This window comes from Lipotes vexillifer, unplaced genomic scaffold (assembly GCF_000442215.2).
Source record: "Lipotes vexillifer unplaced genomic scaffold, Lipotes_vexillifer_v1.1 scaffold156, whole genome shotgun sequence".
Classification (NCBI taxonomy): domain Eukaryota; kingdom Metazoa; phylum Chordata; class Mammalia; order Artiodactyla; family Lipotidae; genus Lipotes; species Lipotes vexillifer.
In genome coordinates, this window is record NW_006770074.1 from 612,655 (window position 1) to 636,107 (window position 23,453).

Here is a 23,453-nt window from a genome sequence, read left to right on the forward strand (position 1 = left end):
ATAAACTCGGCTATAGATGGAAGCCTCAGATGGTGATTTTCTAGTGTTTGGAGGTTGGTACTGTTGTGTGATCCAGGTGGTTGTATCAGTATATTCTGCTTATACTCACTGGGCATTTTTCTCTTACCCTCTAGAGCTGCTAGAAGTTTTGGCTTTAAATTCTTTCCCACAGAGTTGTCTAAACTTCTGTGGTAATTTTACAGTGGCGGAATGTTGTTAAATATCCTCACTATATTCTTAATCTCATCTTTTGATGATCAGGTTAATAAATTTATAGCTCAAACAGTTATGTAATGAGTAAACCAGCTTTCCTATTTTGAGATTATCTTATGTGCTAAAAGACATGGAGACTTTTCTTTAGTAGCAGAAGGATAAAAAGATCTTTCCGTGCTAAATTATGGAGGAGGGCTCATTGAGTCTTTCTGTTTATTCCTTTCCTTCTGTGCTGTGGAAGAAATTATCATTCATTTTCCACTGTGGAATTGGTGCAGGCAGGAGAGGAATTGGGTCAGCTGGTATGCAGACCATCACATAGAAATGAGCACATGTGACAGGTCAGAGAGAGATGCACTGCTGTGCATACCAAGGATATATTCAAACAGGCTAAGTAATGAAGATATGAGGATCCTTGAAACCAGAGTTACAGTCTGGTACATCATGAGTGAGTGTGTGCAAGGAAACTGGGAAGCAGCTGTAGCCAGTAGGAGGGTTAAAGCCTTACAGGATTGTGTCTTTTGGAAGAATATTTCCATAAATGGTATCTGTATAATTTTTGGCATTCTACACAGTGCCTCTGCTGTTTTTGTCCTGAGCACATGACCTGTTGGGAAGAAGCTTGCTTTCCTCTGAAGTGGCTGGTTGGTTGGTTGGTTATTTGAACCATCCCACAATACTTAGGCCCTGAAAGATTTCTTCTTCCTCGTTATGAAAGAGTGGCTTTAAAAAAAAGAAAAAATATGTGGATTTGCTTGAGGTTCTCTGAACCAGACAAGGTTGGGAGATTCAAATATTTCCCTTACGTGATTTGACTCCGATGGCTTAGTTAGTTGTGTCAATGATAGTAGGCTCTTCTGCATATGGTATCAGCTGCTCTCAACTGATTCTCAAGGTACTTTCTTGTTATATAAAAAAAATTATTTTTATCATTATAATGAAATTTTATCAAGTGGTTCTCAGTGCACTTTGTTATGGCTGCATTCTCAAACGTATATTTTCATGGATAAACACAATATGGTATATGCACACACTGTGTACACTCTGCCATAAAAGGAAATTAAGTACTGACATATGGAACAACCTGGATGAACCTGAAAGCATTATATACCATGTGAAAGATGTGAGACACGAAAGACCACTTATTGTATGTTTCCATTTAAAGGAAATGTCCAAAACAGGCAAATTGAAAGAGACAATAAGTAGATTGGTGGTGGCCAGGGGATGGGGAATGAGTGCTCAATGAGTAAAGGGTATCTTTTGGGGTGATGAAAGTATTCTGGAATTATAATGGTGGTGGTTGCACAGCATTGTGGTTATACTAAAATTTACTAAATTAGTATACTTTTGACTGTTGACTGTTGGTGGAATGGCTGCTGAATGAATGACAAGCAGTACTTGGTGTTTCTTTGTTGATGTTACTGCTGGGTGGCATTTTATCCAGTGAGTTGAGTGGTGGGTGAGAGTGGGGACGGGAGTGGCAGCTGAAATGTGCGATGAGTCCCCTCATTAAGGGAAGCATATACTTGTCCAATGATTTGCTAATTCATAGAAAGTGCTGTTGGATGATTACCTTTATGTTCTCATCATTAATGGGAAAAAACGTTTCCCATTTCACATGCTTGACTGATTTCACAGTTATGTGTTCACTTCCTTTTACCTAAAAAGATAATGTCAGGCTCTGAAAATCTGCTTTTCTTCATTTTGGAAACGAGTTCCCAGTCTGTTGATTAGGTGTGGATAACAAGTGTTACATTTTGAGATTCTCTGATATATACAGAGAGGAGTGCATGAGTTAGAGTTCTACTAATAGGAGCAGTGACTGTGGAGGCAGATTATTGGTACACCAAACATGGTTTACCATGTTTCATTATCTTCAGATTACCTGCTGCTGTGAGACAGTGTTCCCATCACCACCAGTTCTTGACCTATGATGTCATACCTTTGGCTAATCTGTGCATTATGTCAGAGCTAAAGATGGAAACCCCAGGGGTTGTCATCAGTCTTTATTGACTATACCATGATGATTAAGGGAGACAAAACGAACTCAGTATCAGAGTGGGAAGTCTATGTTCCTTGTTTATTCCACTAATGGGAAACAGGATCACAGGGCGTGAATTGGGGATGGGGCATAGCCCTTCGATTAGCAGCTATTGGACTTAGAAGTAAAGGAAGAACAACAGGGTAGTCTGCTGTAAAATGTTGGGGGCTTCCCTGGTGGCGCAGTGGTTAAGAATCCGCCTGCCAGCGCACAGGACACAGGTTCGAGCCCTGGTGCAGGAAGATCCCGCATGCCTCAGAGCAACTTAAGCCCATGCACCACAACTACGGAGCCTGCGCTTTAGAGCCCATGAGCCACAACGACTGAAGCCTGCGCACCTAGAGCCTGTGCTCCGCAACAAGGGAAGCCACCACAATGAGAAGCCTGCGCACAGCAATGAAGACCCGATGCAGCCAAAAATAAATAAATAAATTTATATTAAAAAAAAAATTGGGGGGCTTAATCAGTGGTCAGTTGGGAAAGTAATATTTTATGTCCTGCATCCTGCGAGGCATCATGTAGCTGCCTCGGCTATATGAAGTGCTGCAGCTAGTTATAACAAACATTGAGCAGTAGTATCAGACTTGTCAGTGATCAGCATGCCAGAATGCAGTTCCTTGTTACATGACAAGTAGGGAAGACATATGGCAGGCAGGTGGTGGCGGCAGCATCATTATCAGTGCACAGTGAGATTGACAGTTCATTTGCAGATAGTGATGCCCACCTGCTATGGAAACAGTGCACCACTGGGCACCTGGAAGTGTCCTTCTAACAGTGTATAGCCTGCCCTGCATAATCCTTATTGGTTGGCAGACGCTACTAAGTGGTGACCCAGGCCTCATCCTGGGAACTAGTCTGATGAAATAGATATTCAACATTGAAGTCTGGTTGTGAGTAGACCAGTTTTTTGTTTCTTTTTTAATAAAAGTACGTGTTTCTGTTGTATATTTTATTCCAGCTACCACTTGTTTATATTTTTAACTCAACTGTATTTTTTTTCTCCTCCAAATGTAATTTTAAAATCTTAGAAATTTATGGTGAGAAAAGTTCAACGTGTCCCATAATAGTACCTTTGAAGGTGTAAGCCCTTCTAAAAGTGTTGGGTAAGTTCCACCAGGTAGTTTCTAGGTGTGTCCCTGAATTCCCCCAAATAAGATTATAGCTACCATTGTGTCTTTGCTTTTTAAAATTTGAACATGTTATCATAGCAGAATATATAGATCTCCCTTGTTTTCAACAGCTACAGCGTATTTATTGAGACATGCTTGTAATATAGAGGGAAAAAATTGCCGTGGTGGCTGCCAACTTGGAACTTGGGCTAGTGTCAGAGTTAGATCACAACTTGTAATTATGCGTTTGTGTTAAACTACCATGAATGCAAAGGACAGAATGCTTGTACATACATCTTTGTTTCTATAGACTAAATTCCTAGCAGTGGAATTGTTGGGTCAAAAGACATCCACATATTAAATGTTAGTACAATTGCCAGTTTGACTGCAAAAGATGTACCAATTTAGGTTTCTGCTAACAGTAAAAATGCCACTTAGAGAAGCATATGAAAACTGAATGTTCATTAGAGAAGAGCATGGACAACAGTGATTAAATTCCTCTGGAGAACTAGATAGAGGTGGGAAATTATGGTGGGAGGCAATAAAAAGTTCCCCAGAAGGGTAGATCTACATGTGACAGATCTCCACGGAGGACTATTCCTCAGAGAGGGAACGTGTCAGAGCGCAAGACTTCCAAAATTATGTGACAGTTTTATAGGAAGTCAGTGAGCTGTAGGCTACTCTGTCCCATTCTACAGCTGCCTCTGAGAAATGGTAAAGCAGGTACATCTAGTTAGACTTGTGGCACCTAGACATGCAGCTTCAGTTGGCTCTTTTTAGAAAGCAAGAAAATAGATATTTCATACCCTGAGAAAGATGGAATGATTTGTCCTCCATGACTGAGACTTCTACACCTTTATTAATGGGTTTTGGTACAGGACTTCTACTCACTACTGCCTGTGGGTAACCATCTGTTTTCTTGGGAAAGTGATAGAAGTATCCTCTTGAATTCTTCAAGGAGATTCTGCAGTTGTCTGGCCTCTGCCTCGCTTACATGGGTAGAGTACCCCAAGTTAAAAAATACACACATACACACACACACATAATTGTGGCAAGATGCACATTACATAAAATTTACCATCTTAACCATTTTAAAATGTACAGTTCAGTAGTGTTAAATATATTCACATTGTCCTGCAATCAGTCTCTACCTTGCAAAACTGAAAGTATACCCATTAAACAACAACTCCCTGTTCCCTCCTCGCAGCAGCCCCTAACAACCACCATCTACTTTGTTTCTTTGAGTTTGACTACTCTAGGTACCTCATTTAAGTGGAATCATACAGTATTTCTTTTTTGTGACTGGCTTATATAACTTAGCATGACATCCTCCAGACTCATTCAAGTCATAGCATATGTCAGAATTTCCTTCCTTTTTAAGGCTGAAAAATATTCCATTGTGTGTATCTACCACATTTTGTTTCTTCATCAGTGGACATTTGGGTTTCTTCTGCCGTTTGATTATTGTGAGTAGTGCTGCTGTGAACATGGAGTACAAATATTTCTGAGACCCTGGATTGAATATACCTAGAGGTAGAACTGCTAGATCTTACGGTAATTCTATTTTTAATTTTTTGAAGAACTAGAGAAATTTCTTTACTTTGTATCTCTATGTTAGTAATGGAAATGGAAGAACTTTGAGTCTGGGACAGGGCTTCTTTGGCTATGCAGCTGCTGAGAGGCAATTTGCTTCATGAATTTTAGGCTGTAATTGGTGCCTTTGACCTAGGTTTATAATCCAGTGCTAACCACCTAATTTCCTAATACGTATTTGCGGGCTGGGGACTTGGCTGTGTGCATAGACGTACACTGTTTTTGTTAAGAGACCTGGATTTGGAGGTGGACACAGATGCAGTCAGGATGGTCTTTGATCAGTGTCCGTGTGTAGTTTCAGACATTGACCTTAGGTGTTATTGCTCTGGGCACGCTGTGCCTTTGATCAAGGGACTTCGTTTCATTTAGTAGGCCTCTATCTTCTGTGTGAAATCCAGGGAGAGGAAGGTATATCTAAAGGAAGAAAGGCCTATGATGTTAACATCTGACTCTCTTGGAATCTTTTCTTAGCAACGAAACCAAGGATAATTTATACAACAGAAGGGCTGTATCTTTGGGCTATTTTTCTTTGTGCCACTTGGCAGGTATTCCTTAAGCATTATATTTTTTCTTCATCATTCTCCTTTGCGGTCAAGATACACTTCTACCAGTCCAATTCACCATTCTAGCTTTCACCTTTAAGTTAATTTAGCTGAGTGTTTGTTTATTTCCCTTGTCTGAGTGACTTCTAAATGGCAGCTCGCGGGCATGCTGGAGAAATAGGTGTGCTCTGAACGTAGTGAATGCAGGGTGGCTTTTCTGTACTGACTTTGCAATACCTAACCCCCGGAGCAATAGGAATTGATTGGAACTCTTGTCTGGGTGACTACTTTAGCTCCCACTTTTATTGCTTTGGTTTCCCAGTTTGGCCTTTTGTTGAGTGGCCTTTTCCTTTGTAGACTGGCACATATTATGTTTGTAGAGAAAATGTAATATAACCTTTTTGTTTTTATCAATGTCTTAAAAGCATCCTTTTTCCTCCAGTAATACTTCTTAGATGCCATTAAGCAAATCCCCTTTCTTCATATCCCTGAGCCTCTCATCTTAGCCTTATTACAGCTGTTATTTTCAAGACTGGGTGACATTGTGTGTATTCTGCACAAAGGCATGAGTATCCGTGTATTTGTGCTGCTTGTGTGGCTGGAACTCCTCCAGGGAGAGCTCTGGGCGGAGTGATTTAATTTCCCCTGACTGCTGCTGACCTGGGAAACTTTGGACACAGTTGACCATGACTGACACTTGTATAGAGGAGAAAAATGACCCACACTCAACCTTCATCCTCCAGAGGAAAGCAGTGGAGATGGTGGCTCTGAGGAGAAGTAAGAAGAGACATGCAGGGAGGGAACCTGTGGGACAGTTTCCAGTAGTGTTTTGGGGGGCCTTTGGCATTCTTTGGTACAGACACTGTGGTATTAAAATTAGGTATTGGGATGAGTTAAACCATGATGCAGTAATGAGTAATATAGAGGTTGGAGCACTAATGCAAACAGGTTACACTTTTTAGATATATCTGTAGGTTTATAAGGACTTAAGAATCAAGAGGATTAATGAAAATGCTTGCAGCTGCAAGGTTACTCTCACATAGTGGTTTCTGTTTGTCTTTGATCCTCATCAGATTTACTTGAAATATTTTCAATGGTCAGAACTTCATTTCCCTGATTATTTTATATGTGCTCATTATCTACCTCATACATAAACTATGCATCATGTTTCCAACCATTTTTATGTTGTTTTTGTCAGGGTGTTATCACTACTTCTAGAAATCTTTGCCTAGCTCTAATGGCCCTTTATATAAAATGTTTTCACATTTACTTGTGGATCTCATGCCTGTGTATGCTTCTAATTAAATATTTACCAAACTGAGTGTTTCTCGGGGAGTAGTGATGTCCACTTAAATGAATGCCTAATGTCAGGTAGAGACTCTTAGCATCTCCATAGGCCCCGTATGAAGTTGGATTTTACCATTCCTTTCAAAACAGGTAAATGCATTTGCCCATCCGACAAGGGGGTGGGGAGTAATGGTTTCATTTTGTCAGAAATGCATCAAATAAGAAAGCTCCTTGACTCTGTGCTCATGGAGGTTGGGAAGCAGTAGAGGTTAACATTCCATTGATGAAAATGAAATGTGCTCAAAATAGTCCTGACTTTGCCGGGGGTGGGGGGGAGGTGGGAAGGGTGAGTGTAGATCAGAGAGAGCAACATAAATATATGTGAATAAACAGCCAGCCTTAACACCTAATTACAATGATTTTGAAGGGGGTGTTACCGAATACATCTAGGCTGTGGCTTGGAGAGGTAGGAAAGGATCATTGGTTTGTCTCCTGTTTGCACTGTAGATATATAATTTTTTGTCAGTGTATCTGTAAAAGCTCTTCTAATTTAAGACATGCCAGAGCTAAATGATGTCCTAATGGGACACAGAGATTTTAGCTTTTAATTAATTTATTTATTTTTGGCTGTGTTGGGTCTTCGTTTCTGTGCGAGGGCTTTTTCTAATTGTGGCAAGCGGGGGCCACTCTTCATCGCGGTGCGCGGGCCTCTCACTATCGCGGCCTCTCCTGTTGCGGAGCACAGGCTCCAGACGCGCAGGCTCAGTAGTTGTGGCTCATGGGCCCAGTTCATCCGAGGCATGTGGGATCCTCCCAGACCAGGGCTCGAACCCGCGTCCCCTGCATTGGCAGTTAGATTCTCAACCACTGCGCCACCAGGGAAGCCCAGATTTCAGCTTTTGATTGTGCTGAACATAAACATAAACAGTTCACATCTACCAATGGCTCATTTTCTTTCTAACAATACCAATACTCAACAGAAGCATTGATCATAATTACAAAAGCAGATATTTCTTTAATGTGAGTTTAGTTACCATTAGAGTACATTTCAAACACTAAGGTGAAGAATTCTAGACTTAACGTCAGCAACTCAATGATTAAGTCCAACCATTGAGTTGGTAGAGAAGTCGCTGAAAAAGTATCTTCATCAAATACTGAACAGAATATATTTTACAACGATAGTTACAAATTAGAGGAATTTTTTTCCCTTTGTGTGCACATTTATTCTCACCCCTGAAATTGTTTTCTGGAACTGAAAATTACATAAATAGCTTGCCTTTCTAGTCTAGTTAAATAATAGATTTTTTTTTTTTTTTTTCTTGCGTTATGCGGGCCTCTCACTGTTGTGGCCTCTCCCATTTGCGGAGCACAGGCTCCGGACGCGCAGGCTCAGTGGCCATGGCTCACGGGCCCAGCCGCTCCGCGGCATGTGGGATCTTCCCGAAACGGGGCACGAACCCGCGTCTCCTGCATCGGCAGGCGGACTCTCAAGCACTGCGCCACCAGGGAAGCCCAATAATAGATTTTTTAAATGAGAAAATGAATGATAAACATTTTTTATACCATGTTTTTTCATACTTGGTTTAAGAGTATTTACAGGGAATCTTAAAATAGATAACAAAAGTTCCCCGTAGAAACCAGAGAAAGGTATAACCACAAAAGGTAGGATCATGTAATAGAGGATTGAGGCTACGACTCTGGTCCCTTAATGGACAGTCTGGGCATGTACAGTCCAGTATCGCCACCACAGCTGTGTGTGGCTACTGTGCATTTTGAAGTATTGCTGGTCCAGACTGAGATGTGTTGTTCCTGCACAACACACACTGGATTTCAAAGACTTTGTCAGTGAAAGAAAGGGAAAAAAAAAAAAACCCAAAACTTTAAAAATAATATTGGTTATATGTTGATATGATAATGTTTTGGATATTTTGAGTTAAATCAAAAATACTATTAAAAGTAATTTTAGGGCTTCCCTGGTGGCGCAGTGGTTGAGAGTCCGCCTGCCGATGCAGGAGACACGGGTTCGTGCCCCGGTCCGGGAAGATCCCACATGCCGCGGTGCAGGTCCGGAGCCTGTGCTCCGCAACCGGAGAGGCCACAACAGTGAGAGGCCCGCGTACCGTGAAAAGAAAAAAAAAAAGTAATTTTGTTCCTTTTTTTAATGTTGCTGCTAGAAAATGTCAATGTGCATATGTTGCTCTCATTTGTGGCTCTTATTGTTGTTGCCTCCTAGACAGCACAGGGTTCGTTTGACATCCTTTTATGAGAGTTTAGCTTATGTCTGAATAGATGGCTCAGCTGGGAGGTCAGTGTGCCCAGAAGCAGGACCAAGAGGCTCCTTGGCAATTTTGTTTTGAAGCTCATCCTATATCTAGATGAATGGGTGACTGAACTGTGTTCCAAATTAAAAAAAAAAAAAAAAGGTATCTCACATTTTTAGAATGATTACCTACATTGCTTGTTAGCAGTAAAAGGTCAGGAATGCATAAATTAAGTGTTGTCCTATTATGCCCACAGCAAATGGAAACTTGGCTGCTCTCTGTTCCTTGTCTTCCTGATTTTGTAAGGCAAGGAGTGTCCTCCCCAAATTCCTCTAAATAACCTATTAGTTGAGGTGATTCCCCACACTCTACTTCAGTTATCTTTGGTAAATAAAATCTCCCCAACTAGTACCTGCAAATTAATCTGGAAAGTGTCTAAATAAGTACTAAATAGAGTATCATTCTTTAAAATAACCCATATTTATCTGTAAGTTGGGATGAAATATGTATGAGATACATACTCCTGTTTGCTGTGACTCCTTAAGGGGAAAAGTATATTTAATTGAGTGTTTCTGCCTAATGATTCAAAGTCAACATGCATCTTATTTATGCATGTATGTATGTATGCGTGTATTTATGTATTTATCTCGCAGATACTTATCACCTACTCTGTGCCAGGCTGTCCTCCAAGAAAATCAGTATAAAAATAACTGACACAGCTTCGTATGAGTCAGGCCCTGCTCTAAATGCCTCATGTATATTAATACATTTCTTCTTCTAACAGTGAGATAGGTAGAGTTATCCATGTTAAACTGAAGCACGGAAGTGAGGTAACTTTTCCAAGTTCTCACAGCTCGTATGTAGAATTGCTGGTAACCAAAGCCTGCAGTCTGGCAGCTCCCAGAGTCCATGCTCTTATCTAAGCTGCGTAAAATATTTTGTTCCACTTACTTTTGTCTCCCGGCTGCTTTAGCCAGACTTGCCCAGATGATGTGTTTTCTGTTTCTGTCATGAGAATGACGGGCCATACGAGAGCTTTTTTCTTAAGCCAGGGTATTTTTTTGAACAGCCCTTTGTGAATTTATGATTGGCCACATGGAATAGTGGGTGGGATTATATAGTAACTATGCAAAATAACCTCACGTAACAGCCTAAACTCAGACTGTGGCCTGGAAATCTTACGTATCTTTTATGCTTAGGCATTCAGATTTTGTCATTTCATTCTCATCAGCATCATAATGTCTGTGAAGTTGTCTGGTGGTTTGTCACTTTTCTACTGAACGATTAGTTACGTGAAGAGTATCCACAGATTGTCAGAATTCCTTAGGTGTGGCCCAAGTGTATTCTGTTGTACTAAACTATTGCCAGACTTTATAAGAGATTGGGATACAAATTTGGCTTTAAGTTCTCATCTTAGTTCCTCCGAAGGGTCCTTGAAATTGTTTTCAAGGAATATTCCACAATCTAATGCACCAAGGAGGAATCAGATTACCTGCTACCCTTTCTTGTCTTTGAGAACCTCTTTGAGAAATAATACAGGAAATTATATTTTCCTTAATCTAAAGCATTATCCCAATTTCGTATATTGGGATATATACGTATATCCCAATATACGTCTTCCCTCCTTCATGCTTTAAATTAATATATGAAACAGAATGGTTAACAGCTTGACTAAGTGGTCCTCAAAATGCCTAACCACCTCATTTCAAAAGTATCCTCCAGAATTTTATGTCTGAAAGGGTTCCTGATGACACGTATCCATTCATGAAACAAATATTCACTGTGTATGCTCCTACTGTACAGGCCCTATCATGGCAGTTTCCATGAATAAAAGGCATGTTTCTTCCCTCTCCTGGTGCTTACACTCTATCTCTAATAGTTCATAGTAGTAAATGTAAGGTAGGAATTACACCGGTCTAAGAAAACACTACATAGCACACCATGTCTGGCTAAATTATTTTGTAGAATTCTAGAGTTCAGTGATGCTCTAAAGTTGTAGTCTGGTGCTCTCATTTACCAGGTGAATTACGTGAGAAAAGTGAGGCCCAAAGATGTGATGTGTGACTCATTCAATAAGAGAATGACAGGTGGAACCAGCAGGGAGCCCAGGACTCCTTGTGGTCCTTGCTGTAAAGAGGGATCAGGCTCTGCCCTGTGTCCTGTACATGTAAATTCCTGCATACCCAGTGTTCCAGGAGTATCTTTGCTGGAAAAATGAAGGACACATTTGCATTAACCCATTACTTGTTTTCAACTCATGCCATTCCTTATGTAATTACCCCCAAGCACAAAATTCAGGTTATCCACTATTCAGATGAAGACTTTGCTAAGATTTGCAGTTTTAAGTGAAACTGCTCTTTTCCAAAAGAGATTCACAAGTCAGATGAAAAACTCCAAGGCAGGAGAACAGATCTCAGAATCCCCAGGAGGGGGACATAAATGCTAATTACACATTGACTTTAATTCCTGGTTTGTCATAGCTGACTGCAGGTGTGTGTCTTGGCTGTGGGCTATTCTTAGGGCCTCATTTGTATTTGAGAATTTCCTTAATAATGTTACCTCTCCAATGAGCTCTTTAATCTCTTGACTTTCAGTTCTTTCTCTAGATAGAGGAAAAAACTAATTGGCAGGTGAATGTAGAATGTAGTTACTGGTTCTTTTGGTTATTGAAGATGAAAGATTTTGGGGAGGGGGGGTCTTCCCATTGATATTCTTTTTTTTTTTAACATCTTTATTGGAGTATAATTGCTTTATGATGGTATGTTAGTTTCAGCTTCACAACAAAATGAATCAGTTATATATATACATATGTTCCCATATCTCTTCCCGCTTAAGTCTCCCTCCCTCCCACCCTCCCTATCCCACCCCTCCAGGCGGTCACAAAGCACCAAGCTGATCTCCCTGTGCTATGTGGCTGCTTCCAACTAGCTATCTACCTTACATTTGGTAATGTATATATGTCCATGCCTCTCTCTCGCTTTGTCACAGTTTACCCTTCCCCCTCCCCATATCCTCAAGTCCATTCTCTAGTAAGTCTGTGTCTTTATTCCTGTTTCACCCCTAGATTCTTCATGACATTTTTTTCCCTTAAATTCCATATATGTGTTAGCATGCGGTATTTGTCTCTCTCTTTCTGACTTACTTCACTCTGTATGACTGACTCTAGGTCTATCCACCTCATTACAAATAGCTCAATTTCGTTTCTTTTCATGGCTGAGTAATATTCCATTGTGTATATGTGCCACATCTTTATCCATTCATCCAATGATGGACACTTCGGTTGTTTCCATCTCTAGGCTATTGTAAATAGAGCTGCAATGAACATTTTGGTACATGATTCTTTTTGAATTATGGTTTTCTCAGGGTATATGCCTAGTAGTGGGATTGCTGGGTCATATGGTAGTTCTATTTGTAGTTTTTTAAGGAACCTCCATACTGTTCTCTACAGTGGCTGTATCAATTTACATTCCCACCAACAGTGTAAGAGGGTTCCCTTTTCTCCACACCCTCTCCAGCATTTATTGTTTCTAGATTTTTTGATGATGGCCATTCTGACTGGTGTGAGATGATATCTCATTGTAGTTTTGATCTCCATTTCTCTAATGATTAGTGATGTTGAGCATTCTTTCATGTGTTTGTTGGCAGTCTGTATATCTTCTTTAGAGAAATGTCTATTTAGGTCTTCTGCCCATTTTTGGATTGGGTTGTTTGTTTTTTTATTATTAAGCTGCATGAGCTGCTTATAAATTTTGGAGATTAATCCTTTGTCACGTGTTTCATTTGCAAATATTTTCTCCCATTCTGAGGGTTGTCTTTTGGTCTTGTTTATGGTTTCCTTTGCTGGGCAAAAGCTTTGAAGTTTCATTAGGTCCCATTTGTTTATTTTTGTTTTTATTTCCATTTCTCTAGGAGGTGGGTCAAAAAGGACCTTGCTGTGATTTATGTCATAGAGTGTCCTGCCTGTTTTCCTCTAAGAGTTTGATGGTTTCTGGCCTTTAGGTCTTTAATCCATTTTGAGCTTATTTTTGTGTATGGTGTTAGGGAGTGATCTAATCTCATACTTTTACATGTAGCTGTCCAGTTTTCCCAGCACCACTTATTGAAGAGGCTGTCCTTTATCCACTGTACATTCCTGCCTCCTTTATCAAAGATAAGGTGACCATATGTGCGTGGGTTTATCTCTGGGCTTTCTATCCTGTTCCATTGATCTATATTTCTGTTGTGGTGCCAGAACCATACTGGCTTGATTACTGTAGCTTTGTAGTATAGCCTGAAGTCAGGAAGCCTGATTCCTCCAGCTCCGTTTTTTGTTCTCAAGATTGCTTTGGCTATTCGGGGTCTTTTGTGTTTCCATACAAATTGTGAAATTTTTTGTTCTAGTTCTGTGAAAAATGCCAGTGGTAGTTTGATAGGGATTGCATTGAATCTGTAGATTGCTTTGGGCAGTAGAGTCATTTTCACAATGTTGATTCTTCCAATCCAAGAACATGGTATATCTCTCCATCTATTTGTATCATCTTTAATTTCTTTCATCAGTGTCTTATAATTTTCTGCATACAGGTCTTTTGTCTCCTTAGGTAGGTTTATTCCTAGATATTTTATTCTTTTTGTTGCAATGGTAAATGGGAGTGTTTTCTTGATTTCACTTTCAGATTTTTCATCATTAGTATATAGGAATGCCAGAGATTTCTGTGCATTAATTTTGTATCCTGCTACTTTACCAAATTCATTGATTAGCTCTAGTAGTTTTCTGGTAGCATCTTTAGGATTCTCTATGTATAGTATCATGTCATCTGCAAACAGTGACAGCTTTACTTCTTCTTTTCCGATTTGGATTCCTTTTATTTCCTTTTCTTCTCTGATTGCTGTGGCTAAAACTTCCAAAACTATGTTGAATAAGAGTGGTGAGAGTGGGCAACCTTGTCTTGTTCCTGACCTTAGTGGAAATGCTTTCAGTTTTTCGCCATTGAGGATGATGTTGGCTGTGGGCTTGTCATATACGGCCTTTATTATATTGAGGAAAGTTCCCTCTACACCTACTTTCTGCAGGGTTTTTATCATAAATGGGTGTTGAATTTTGTCAAAAGCTTTCTCTGCATCTATTGAGATGATCATATGGTTTTTCTCCTTCAATTTGTTAATATGGTTAATCACATTGATAGATTTGCGTATATTGAAGAATCCTTGCATTCCTGGAATAAACCCCACTTGATCATGGTGTATGATCCTTTTAATGTGCTGTTGGATTCTGTTTGCTAGTATTTTGTTGAGGATTTTTGCATCTATGTTCATCAGTGATATTGGCCTGTAGTTTTCTTTCTTTGTGACATCCTTGTCTGGTTTTGGTATCAAGGTGATGGTGGCCTCGTAGAATGAGTTTGGGAGTGTTCCTCCCTCTGCTATATTTTGGAAGAGTTTGAGAAGGATAGGTGTTAGCTCTTCTCTAAATGTTTGATAGAATTCGCCTGTGAAGCCATCTGGTCCTGGGCTTTTGTTTGTTGGAAGATTTTTAATCACAGTTTCAATTTCAGTGCTTGTGATTGGTCTGTTCATATTTTCTATTTCTTCCTGATTCAGTCTTGGCAGTTTGTGCATTTCTAAGAATTTGTCCATTTCTTCCAGATTGTCCATTTTATTGGCATAGAGTTGCTTGTAGTAATCCCTCATGATTTTTTTTATTTCTGCAGTGTCAGTTGTTACTTCTCCTTTTTCATTTCTAATTCTATTGATTTGAGTCTTCTCCCTTTTTTTCTTGATGAGTCTGGCTAATGGTTTATCTATTTTGTTTATCTTCTCAAAGAACCAGCTTTTAGTTTTATTGATCTTTGCTATTGTTTCCTTCATTTCTTTTTCATTTATTTCTGATCTGATTTTTATGATTTCTTTCCTTCTGCTAACTCTGGGGTTTTTTTGTTCTTCTTTCTCTAATTGCTTGAGGTGCAAGGTTAGGTTGTTTATTCGAGATGTTTCCTGCTTCTTAAGGTGGGCTTGTATTGCTATAAACTTCCCTCTTAGAACTGCTTTTGCTGCATCCCATAGGTTTTGGGTCGTTGTATCTCCATTGTCATTTGTTTCTAGGTATTTTTTAATTTCCTCTTTGATTTCTTCAGTGATCACTTCGTTATTAAGTAGTGTATTGTTTAGCCTCCATGTGTTTGTATTTTTTACAGCTCTTTTCCTATAATTGATATCTAGTCTCATGGCGTTGTGGTCGGAAAAGATACTTGATACAATTTCAATTTTCTTAAATTTACCAAGGCTTGATTTGTGACCCAAGATATGATCTATCCTGGAGAATGTTCCATGAGCACTTGAGAAAAATGTGTATTCTGTTGTTTTTGGATGGAGTGTCCTATAAATATCAATTAAGTCCATCCTGTTTAATGTATCATTTAAAGCTTGTGTTTCCTTATTTATTTTCATTTTGGATGATCTGTCCATTGGTGAAAGTGGGGTGTTGAAGTCCCCTACTATGAATGTGTTACTGTCGATTTCCCCTTTTATGGCTGCTAGTTTTTGCCTTATGTATTGAGGTGCTCCTATGTTGGGTGCATAAATATTTACAATTGTTATATCTTCTTCTTGGATCGATCCCTTAATCATTATGTAGTGTCCTTCTTTGTCTCTTCTGATAGTCCTTATTTTAAAGTCTATTTTGTCTGATATGAGAATTGCTACTCCAGCTTTCTTTTGGTTTCCATTTGCATGGAATATCTTTTTCCATCCCCTTACTTTCAGTCTGTATGTGTCTCTAGGTCTGAAGTGGGTCTCTTGTAGACAGCATATATATGGGTCTTGTTTTTGTATCCATTCAGCCAATCTGTGTCTTTTGGTGGGAGCATTTAGTCCATTTACATTTAAGGTAATTATCGATATGTATGTTCCTATTCCCATTTTCTAAATTGTTTTGGGTTCGTTATTATAGGACTTTTCCTTCTCTTGTGTTTTTGTCTAGAGCAGTTCCTTTAGCATTTGTTGTAAAGCTGGTTTGGTGGTGCTGAACTCTCTCAGCTTTTGCTTGTCTGTAAAGGTTTTAATTTCTCCATCAAATCTGAATGAGATCCTTGCTGGGTAGAGTAATCTTGGTTGCAGGTTTTTCTCCTTCATCACTTTCAGTATGTCCTGCCACTCCCTTCTGGTTTGTAGAGTTTCTGCTGAGAGATCAGCTGTTAACCTTATGGGGGTTCCCTTGTGTGTTATTTGTTGTTTTTCCCTTGCTGCTTTTAATATGCTTTCTTTGTATTTAGTTTTTGACAGTTTGATTAATATGTGTCTTGGCGTATTTCTCCTTGAATTTATCCTGTATGGGACTCTCTGTGCTTCCTGGACTTGATTAACTATTTCCTTTCCCATATTAGGGAAGTTTTCAACTATAATCTCTTCAAATATTTTCTCAGTCCCTTTCTTTTTCTCTTCTTCTTCTGGAACCCCTATAATTCGAATGTTGGTGCGTTTAATGTTGTCCCAGAGGTCTCTGAGACTGTCCTCAGTTCTTTTCATTCTTTTTTCTTTATTCTGCTCTGCAGTGGTTATTTCCACTATTTTATCTTCCAGGTCACTTATCTGTTCTTCTGCCTCAGTTATTTTGCTATTGATCCCATATAGAGTATTTTTCACTTCATTTATTTTGTTGTTCATCATTGTTTGTTTCATCTTTATTTCTCCTTGTTAAATGTTTCTTGCATTTTGTCCATTCTGTTTCCAAGATTTTGGATCATCTTTACTATCATTATTCTGAATTCTTTTTCAGGTAGACTGCCTATTTCCTCTTCATTTGTTAGGTCTGGTGGGTTTTTATCTTGCTCCTTCATCTGCTGTGTGTTTTTCTGTCTTTTCATTTTGCTTATCTTACTGTGTTTGGAGTCTCCTTTTTGCAGGCTGCAGGTTCGTAGTTCCCATTGTTTTTGGTGTCTGTCCCGAGTGGCTAAGGTTGGTTCAGTGGGTTGTGTAGGCTTCCTGGTGGAGGGGACTAGTGCCTCTGTTCTGGTGGATGAGGCTGGATCTTGTCTTTCTGGTGGGCAGGTCCACCTCTGGTGGTGTGTTTTGGTGTGTCTGTTGACTTATTATGATTTTGGGCAGCCTCTTTGCTAATGGGTGGGGTTGTGTTCCTGTCTTGCTAGTTGTTTGGCATAGGATGTCCAGCACTGTAGCTTGTTGGTCATTGAGTGAAGCTGGGTGCTGGTGTTGAGATGGAGATCTCTGGGAGATTTTTGCCATTTGATATTATGTGCAGCTGGGAGTTCTCTTGTGGACCAGTGTCCTGAAGTTGGCTCTTCCACCTCAGAGGCACAGCACTAACTCCTGGCTGCAGCACCAAGAGCCTTTCATCCACATGGCTCAGAAGGAAAGGGAGAAAAAGTAGAAAGAAAGAATTAGTAGAAGTAGAAAAAAAGAAAGAAAGAAAGGAGGGAGGGAGGGAGCAAGGAAGGAAGGAGGGAAGGAAGAAAAAAAAAGAAAGAAGATAAAGTAAAATAAATTAAGATAAAATATAATAAAGTTATTTTAAGAAAATAATTATTAAGAGGGAAAAAAACCCAAAAAACAAAAAAACGGATGGATAGAACCCTGGAACAAATGGTGGAAGCAAAGCTATACAGACGAAATCTCACACAGAAGCATACACATACACACTCACAAAAAGAGGAAAAAATCATAAATCTTGCTCTCAAAGTCCACCTCCTCAATTTGGGATGATTCGTTGTCTAAAGGAGGGAAGGAAGGAAAGAAAGAATGAAGATAAAATAAAATAAGGTTATTAAAATAAAGAGTAATTATTAAGAAAAAAATTAAAAAAAAAAAAAAACGGACAGAACCCTCGGACAAATGGTGGAAGCAAAGCTATACAGATAAAATCTCACACAGAAGCATACACATACACACAAAAAAAAGGAAAAGGGGAAAGAATAATAAATCTTGCTCTCAAAGTCCACCTCCTTAATTTGGGATGATTTGTTGTCTATTCATGTATTCCACAGATGCAGGGTACATCAAGTTGATTGTGGAGCTTTAATCCGCTGCTTCTGCGGCTGTTGGGAGAGATTTCCCTTTCTCTTCTTTGTTCTCACAGCTCCCAGGGGCTCAGCTTTGGATTTGGCCCCGCCTGTGCGTGTAGGTCGCAGGAGGGCGTCTGTTCTTTGCTCAGACAGGACGGGGTTAAAGGTGCCGCTGATTCCGAGGCTCTGGCTCACTCAGGCCCGGGGGTAGGGAGGATGACGGAGGGCAGGGTGAGCCTGCGGCGGCAGAGGCCGGCGTGACGTTGCACCAGCCTGAGGCGCGCTGTGCGTTCTCCCGAGGAAGTTGTCCCTGGATGCCCGGGACCCTGGCAGTGGCGGGCTGCACAGGCTCCCCGGAAGGGGTGTGTGGATAGTGACCTGTGTTTGCACACAGGCTTCTTGGTGGCGGCAGCAGAAGCCTTAGCGTCCCATGCCCGTCTCTGGGGTCCGCGCTGTTAGCCGCGGCTCGCGCCCGTCTCTGGAGCTCCTTTAAGCAGCGCTCTGAATCCCCTCTCCTCGCGCACCAGGAAATAAAGAGGGAAGAAAAAGTCTTGCCTCTTCGGCAGGTCCAGACTTTTCCCCGGACTCCCTCCCGGCCAGCCATGGCGCACTAACCCCCTGCAGGCTGTGTTCACGCCGCCAACCCCAGTCCTCTCCCTGCGCTCCGACCGAAGCCCCGCCTGCTCCAGCGGGGGAGCAGACAAGCCTCTCGGGCTGGTGAGTGCCGGTCGGCCCCGATCCTCTGTGCGGGAATCTCCCCGCTTTGCCCTCCGCGCCCCTGTTGCTGTGCTGTCCTCCGTGGCGCCGAAGCTTTCCGCCTCCGCCACCCAGTCTCCGCCCGCGAAGGGGCTTCCTAGTGTGTGGACACTTTTCCTCCTTCACAGCTCCCTCCCGCTGGTGCAGGACCCGTCCCTATGCTTTTGTCTCTGTTTATTCTTTTTTCTTTTGCCCTACCCAGGTACGTGGGGTTTTTTTTGCCTTTTGGGAGGTCTGAGGTCTTCTGCCAGCATTCAGTAGGTGTTCTGTAGGAGTTTTTCCACGTGTACATGTATTTCTGGTGTATCTGTGGGGAGGAAGGTGGTCTCCCTGTCTTACTCTTTTGCCATCTTCCCGGAAGTCCCCCCCATTGATTTTCTTTAAAGACAGCTTGGGGATAGCATACGTTTTGGCCTGGAAGGTGAGATGCTAAGGGTTCATTTTTGTTTGTTACCATTACCCCCATCACCACCACCACCAGAGCTACTAAGTGGCCTTCTAGATGAATAGCTGCTCTCTGGGTAGAGAGCTAATGTTACTCTGTGCCATGTACTTGTGCTGATGAGCTGCTGTCCCACTCCTGTCTGCTGAGGAGGAGGCTTGTCATTGGCAGGTGCAAGGTAATCTTGAGATTCACAGAGTTTGTTTTAAGCAGGGATGAATTTTTCTCCCTGGTAGTGGAATTGAGGGCTTGAGTTTGTTACTAGATAGCTTGGGTGAAAACACAAAAACAGGTGAACATCTCCACAAATTTTTGACTTGCCCCCCCGAATGCCCCAAATTGGACCATACCCTGTGTCTGTACCCTTTTTAAACTTGGCCCTGAATTACTTCACATCCTATGGTATGGATGCCCTTGAGGTTTAGTTCCTGTACAGCACTGATTTCCTGTGTGATTTTTGCCAGAACTTCAACAGGTGTCTACGTGCTTTCCCGGCCCTCTTCTGCTTCCGTAGGTTAGTTATCATGCCTTGCCAGAGGAGGGTTCCAGGGTGGGTCAGTACAGACAACATGCAGAGGACTCCTTCCTTCCCAGGGATTTGAGTCAACCTTGCTTCTGTGTGTGTAGACCTCCCATTCCTTGCCCTGTCTTTGGCCTGTAATAACTCTGGCCAGATGCCTACAGGGAAACTATGAAAACTTCTTTGTTGGAGGTACTAGTTTTTCAGCCTTACCCCCACTCCTGGGCTGTTCACATTCCTCACATTTATCCATCTCCTTAGCTTTAGACAGATGATAAGGCTGGGCAGTAGTGTCAGTGAAGACCTCTGACCTAAGGAGTCCTCTTTATATTTTCTTCTTTCTGTGTTGTTGTATGATGATAGTACTTCTCATGAGAAAGATTTACCTTACTTTCAGCCCTTAATTGGCTTTTCTCGCTGATGTGGCTCCTTGTTGCTTTTAAAACATGATTAGATGGAGTGTTTAAGTGAGTGATCTGACAGAATTTGGAGGCAGCTGTCCTTCTGGAAATTTCCATATTCATTTTTAAAATGGTTTTTGGAGCAACAGGCAGTTTGAAAGGATTTTGATGCTGCTCACCAGCAGTGTGGCTGAACTTGATGCTTGTACAGCGTGCCGCCTCTAAGCTGACCGGTGGGAACTAAAGTCGTAGTTAGGAAAGGGAATTCTGGACTTTCAGATCATGGGGATGGCTTCAGGGTGCTTGACTCCTCAGTACAGTTATGTAACAGGTATGTAACCTCGGCCATGACCAAAGACAAGCATTTGCCTTAATGCTATAATACAGACTCTGTGTGTTTGCTAAGGGATACCACATACCACTTTCTTTTATTTATTTATTTATTTTTTTACAACTTTCTTTTGACACATACACGTCCTCTTGAAACGTTTCGTAAAGAAAAAGCATCGCTCAGTGTGTCCATATCCATGTTTAGTGTATACTAGGATTAACCTAGTATTAAAGGTTCGTCCGGTCCAATCCATCCCCCACCCCCAATTTCCTAACTCTAACTGTTGGTATCGGGTGTAGTTAGCTGCATCATTTTGATTCACGTCCCAAGAATCTCTGTGGCTGCCATCTTGTTTGTTCTTCTTGATAGCTCTTAACACAGGCCTTGAGAACTTATGGCAGGCTGAAACTACATGCAGTTTTTCTGTAGAGGCATTCATTCATATTTTTGAACAGATTTTCAAAGGAGTCTGAAAAGGTTAGAGAACTGCTTTACCATAATGTCTAGGAGTCCTCCAGGAATGTTCCAAATCTCTTCTCTGTGGAGTATCATTTATGTAAGGCCTTAAAGGTTCAGCCATTTTTCCTTCTCTCTCTTTTTTTTTTTTGCGATATGTGGGCCTCTCACTGCCGTGGCCTCTCCCGTTGCGGAGCACAGGCTCTGGACGCGCAGGCTCAGCGGCCATGGCTCACGGGCCCAGCCGCTCCGCGGCATGTGGGATCTTCCCAGACCGGGGCACGAACCCGTGTCCCCTGCATCGGCAGGTGGACGCACAACCACTGCGCCACCAGGGAAGCCCTTTCCTTCTCTCTTGATATCAGTCATCCTTTAGGTTCACAGCATCTTTTAGGCTCAAAGCAAAATTGAACAGAAAGTACAGAGAATTCCCGTATCTCTCCCCCCTGTCCCCCACATACTTCCTCCTCTGCCATCAACAGTCCCACTCCAGCGTGGTACATTTATTATAATTGGTGAGCCTACATGGACACAGCATCATCTAGAGTCCATAGTTCACTAGGGTTCACTCTGGGTGTTCTATATTGTATGGATTTTGACAAATGTGTAATGACATGTATCCATCATTATACTTGTATACAGAATAGTTTCACTGCTGTCAAAATCCTGCCCTCACATCTGTTCATCCTGTCTCGTCCTGCTAACCCCTGGCAATCAGTGATCTTTTTACTGTCTTTGTATTTTTGCCTTTTCCAGAACGTCACAGTTGGAATCATACAATATATAGCTTTTCGATTGGCTTCTTTCTCTTAGTAATATGTATTTCAGATTCCCCCATGTCTTTTCGTGGCTCGACAGCTCATTTCTTTTTAAGGGCTGAATAATATGCAGTTGTGTTCATGAACCACAGTTTATGCATTCAGTTACTGAAGAGCACTTTGGTTGCTTCCAAGTTTTGGCATCTTTATAAAGCTGCCAAAAACATCCACGTACAGATTTTTGTGTGGACATAAGTTTTTTACTGTCGGGATGTATGGTAAAAGTTTGTTCTATCCAAAACCATCTCTGAGAGTGCCTGTACTGTGTTGTATTCCCAGTAACAGTGAACGAGAATTCCTTTTGTTCCCTATCCTCACCTGCATTTGTTGTCAGTGTTTTGGATTTTGGCTATTATAATAGTTGCGTTGTGGTAGCTCATAGTTTTTTTTTTTTTTTTTTTTTTTTTAGATGTTGGGGGTAGGAGTTTATTAATTAATTTATTTATTTTTGCTGTGTCGGGTCTTCGTTTCTGTGCGAGGGCTTTCTCTAGTTGGGGCAAGCGGGGGCCACTCGTCATCGCTGTGTGCGGGCCTCTCACTGTCGCGGAGCACAGGCTCCAGATGCGCAGGCTCAGTAGTTGTGGCTCACGGGCCTAGCCGCTCCGCGGCATGTGGGATCCTCCCAGACCAGGGCTTGAACCCATGTCCCCTGCATTAGCAGGCAGATTCTCAACCGCTGCGCCACCAGGGAAGCCCAGCTCATAGTTTTTTCAGTTTGCATTTCCCCAGTGACGTGTGGAACATCTTTTCCATATGCTTGTCATCTGTATGTCTTCCTTGGTAAGATATCCACGTCTTTTGCCCACTTTAAAATTGGGTTTTTCATTTTCTTATGGTTGGGATTTAAGAGTTCTTCCTATATTTTAGATTACAGTCCTCTATTAGAGATGGCTTTTTGCAGATATTTTCCTCCGCATGTGTGGTTCAGCTCTCTTTCAGTTGTTTTTTAAAATCTTAGACCCACAAAGTCATACTGTGAGTGAGGTCAGCTTTTACAGTTGTGCTGGCACAGGGGGCTGCTAGTGAGCTGTGTTGCAAATTCTCAGCCTTAACTACCTTGATGCTTTTTTTTTCTAACATCTTTATTGGAGTGTAATTACTTTACAGTGGTCTACCTTGATTCTTTATTTTCAGGTCAACGTGACTGTGGACTACATTAGACCGGCCAGCCCAGCCACAGAGACGGTGCCTGCCTTTTCAGAGCGTACCTGTGCCACTGTCACCATTGGAGGAATGTGAGTGTTCTGGCTGGTAGCAACTCGGCCCTGTCCTCATTCAAGGCTCTCCTCCCTTTTGTCCTGATTTGCTGTCTGTTACTCTTAACTCGGTGGCTTATAATTGTTATGTGCCTGTGTAGCACTTTGTTTGCAAAGTACTGCATAATCGCTCATTAGTTAATCGTATACTTTCATTATTGTCATTATTTAAGACTTATTGGGCTCTGTGTGCTTGGCACTATGTAGCAGTCATTATTACTGTTAATAATGCCGTTTATTGAGTGTCAGTCGGGCCCTTAGGTACTGTGCAAAATTAGAAAGATTCTCTGCGTATTAGTTTAATTGTAGGCCAGAAAAAGAAGAGAGGTTAATTGGACCTTTTCTTTGTACAGATGTATATAATCAATAGATGACAGGGTCTCCCTCTTCTACTCCACTGACCTTACCCTGGTTACATTCCAAAGTCTTTTGGG

At 41.3% G+C, this 23,453-nt stretch overlaps 1 protein-coding gene across 1 annotated transcript in view; it reads left to right on the forward strand.

The window, feature by feature from the left end:
- SND1 (staphylococcal nuclease and tudor domain containing 1) overlaps nucleotides 1-23,453 on the forward strand; it is a 439,500-nt gene that overhangs the window by 184,600 nt on the left and 231,447 nt on the right. Inside the window, exon 12 of the mRNA XM_007446006.1 lies at nucleotides 22,898-22,998. Coding sequence (XP_007446068.1) covers nucleotides 22,898-22,998 — 101 coding nt within the window. The remainder of the gene's footprint in view (nucleotides 1-22,897; nucleotides 22,999-23,453) is intronic.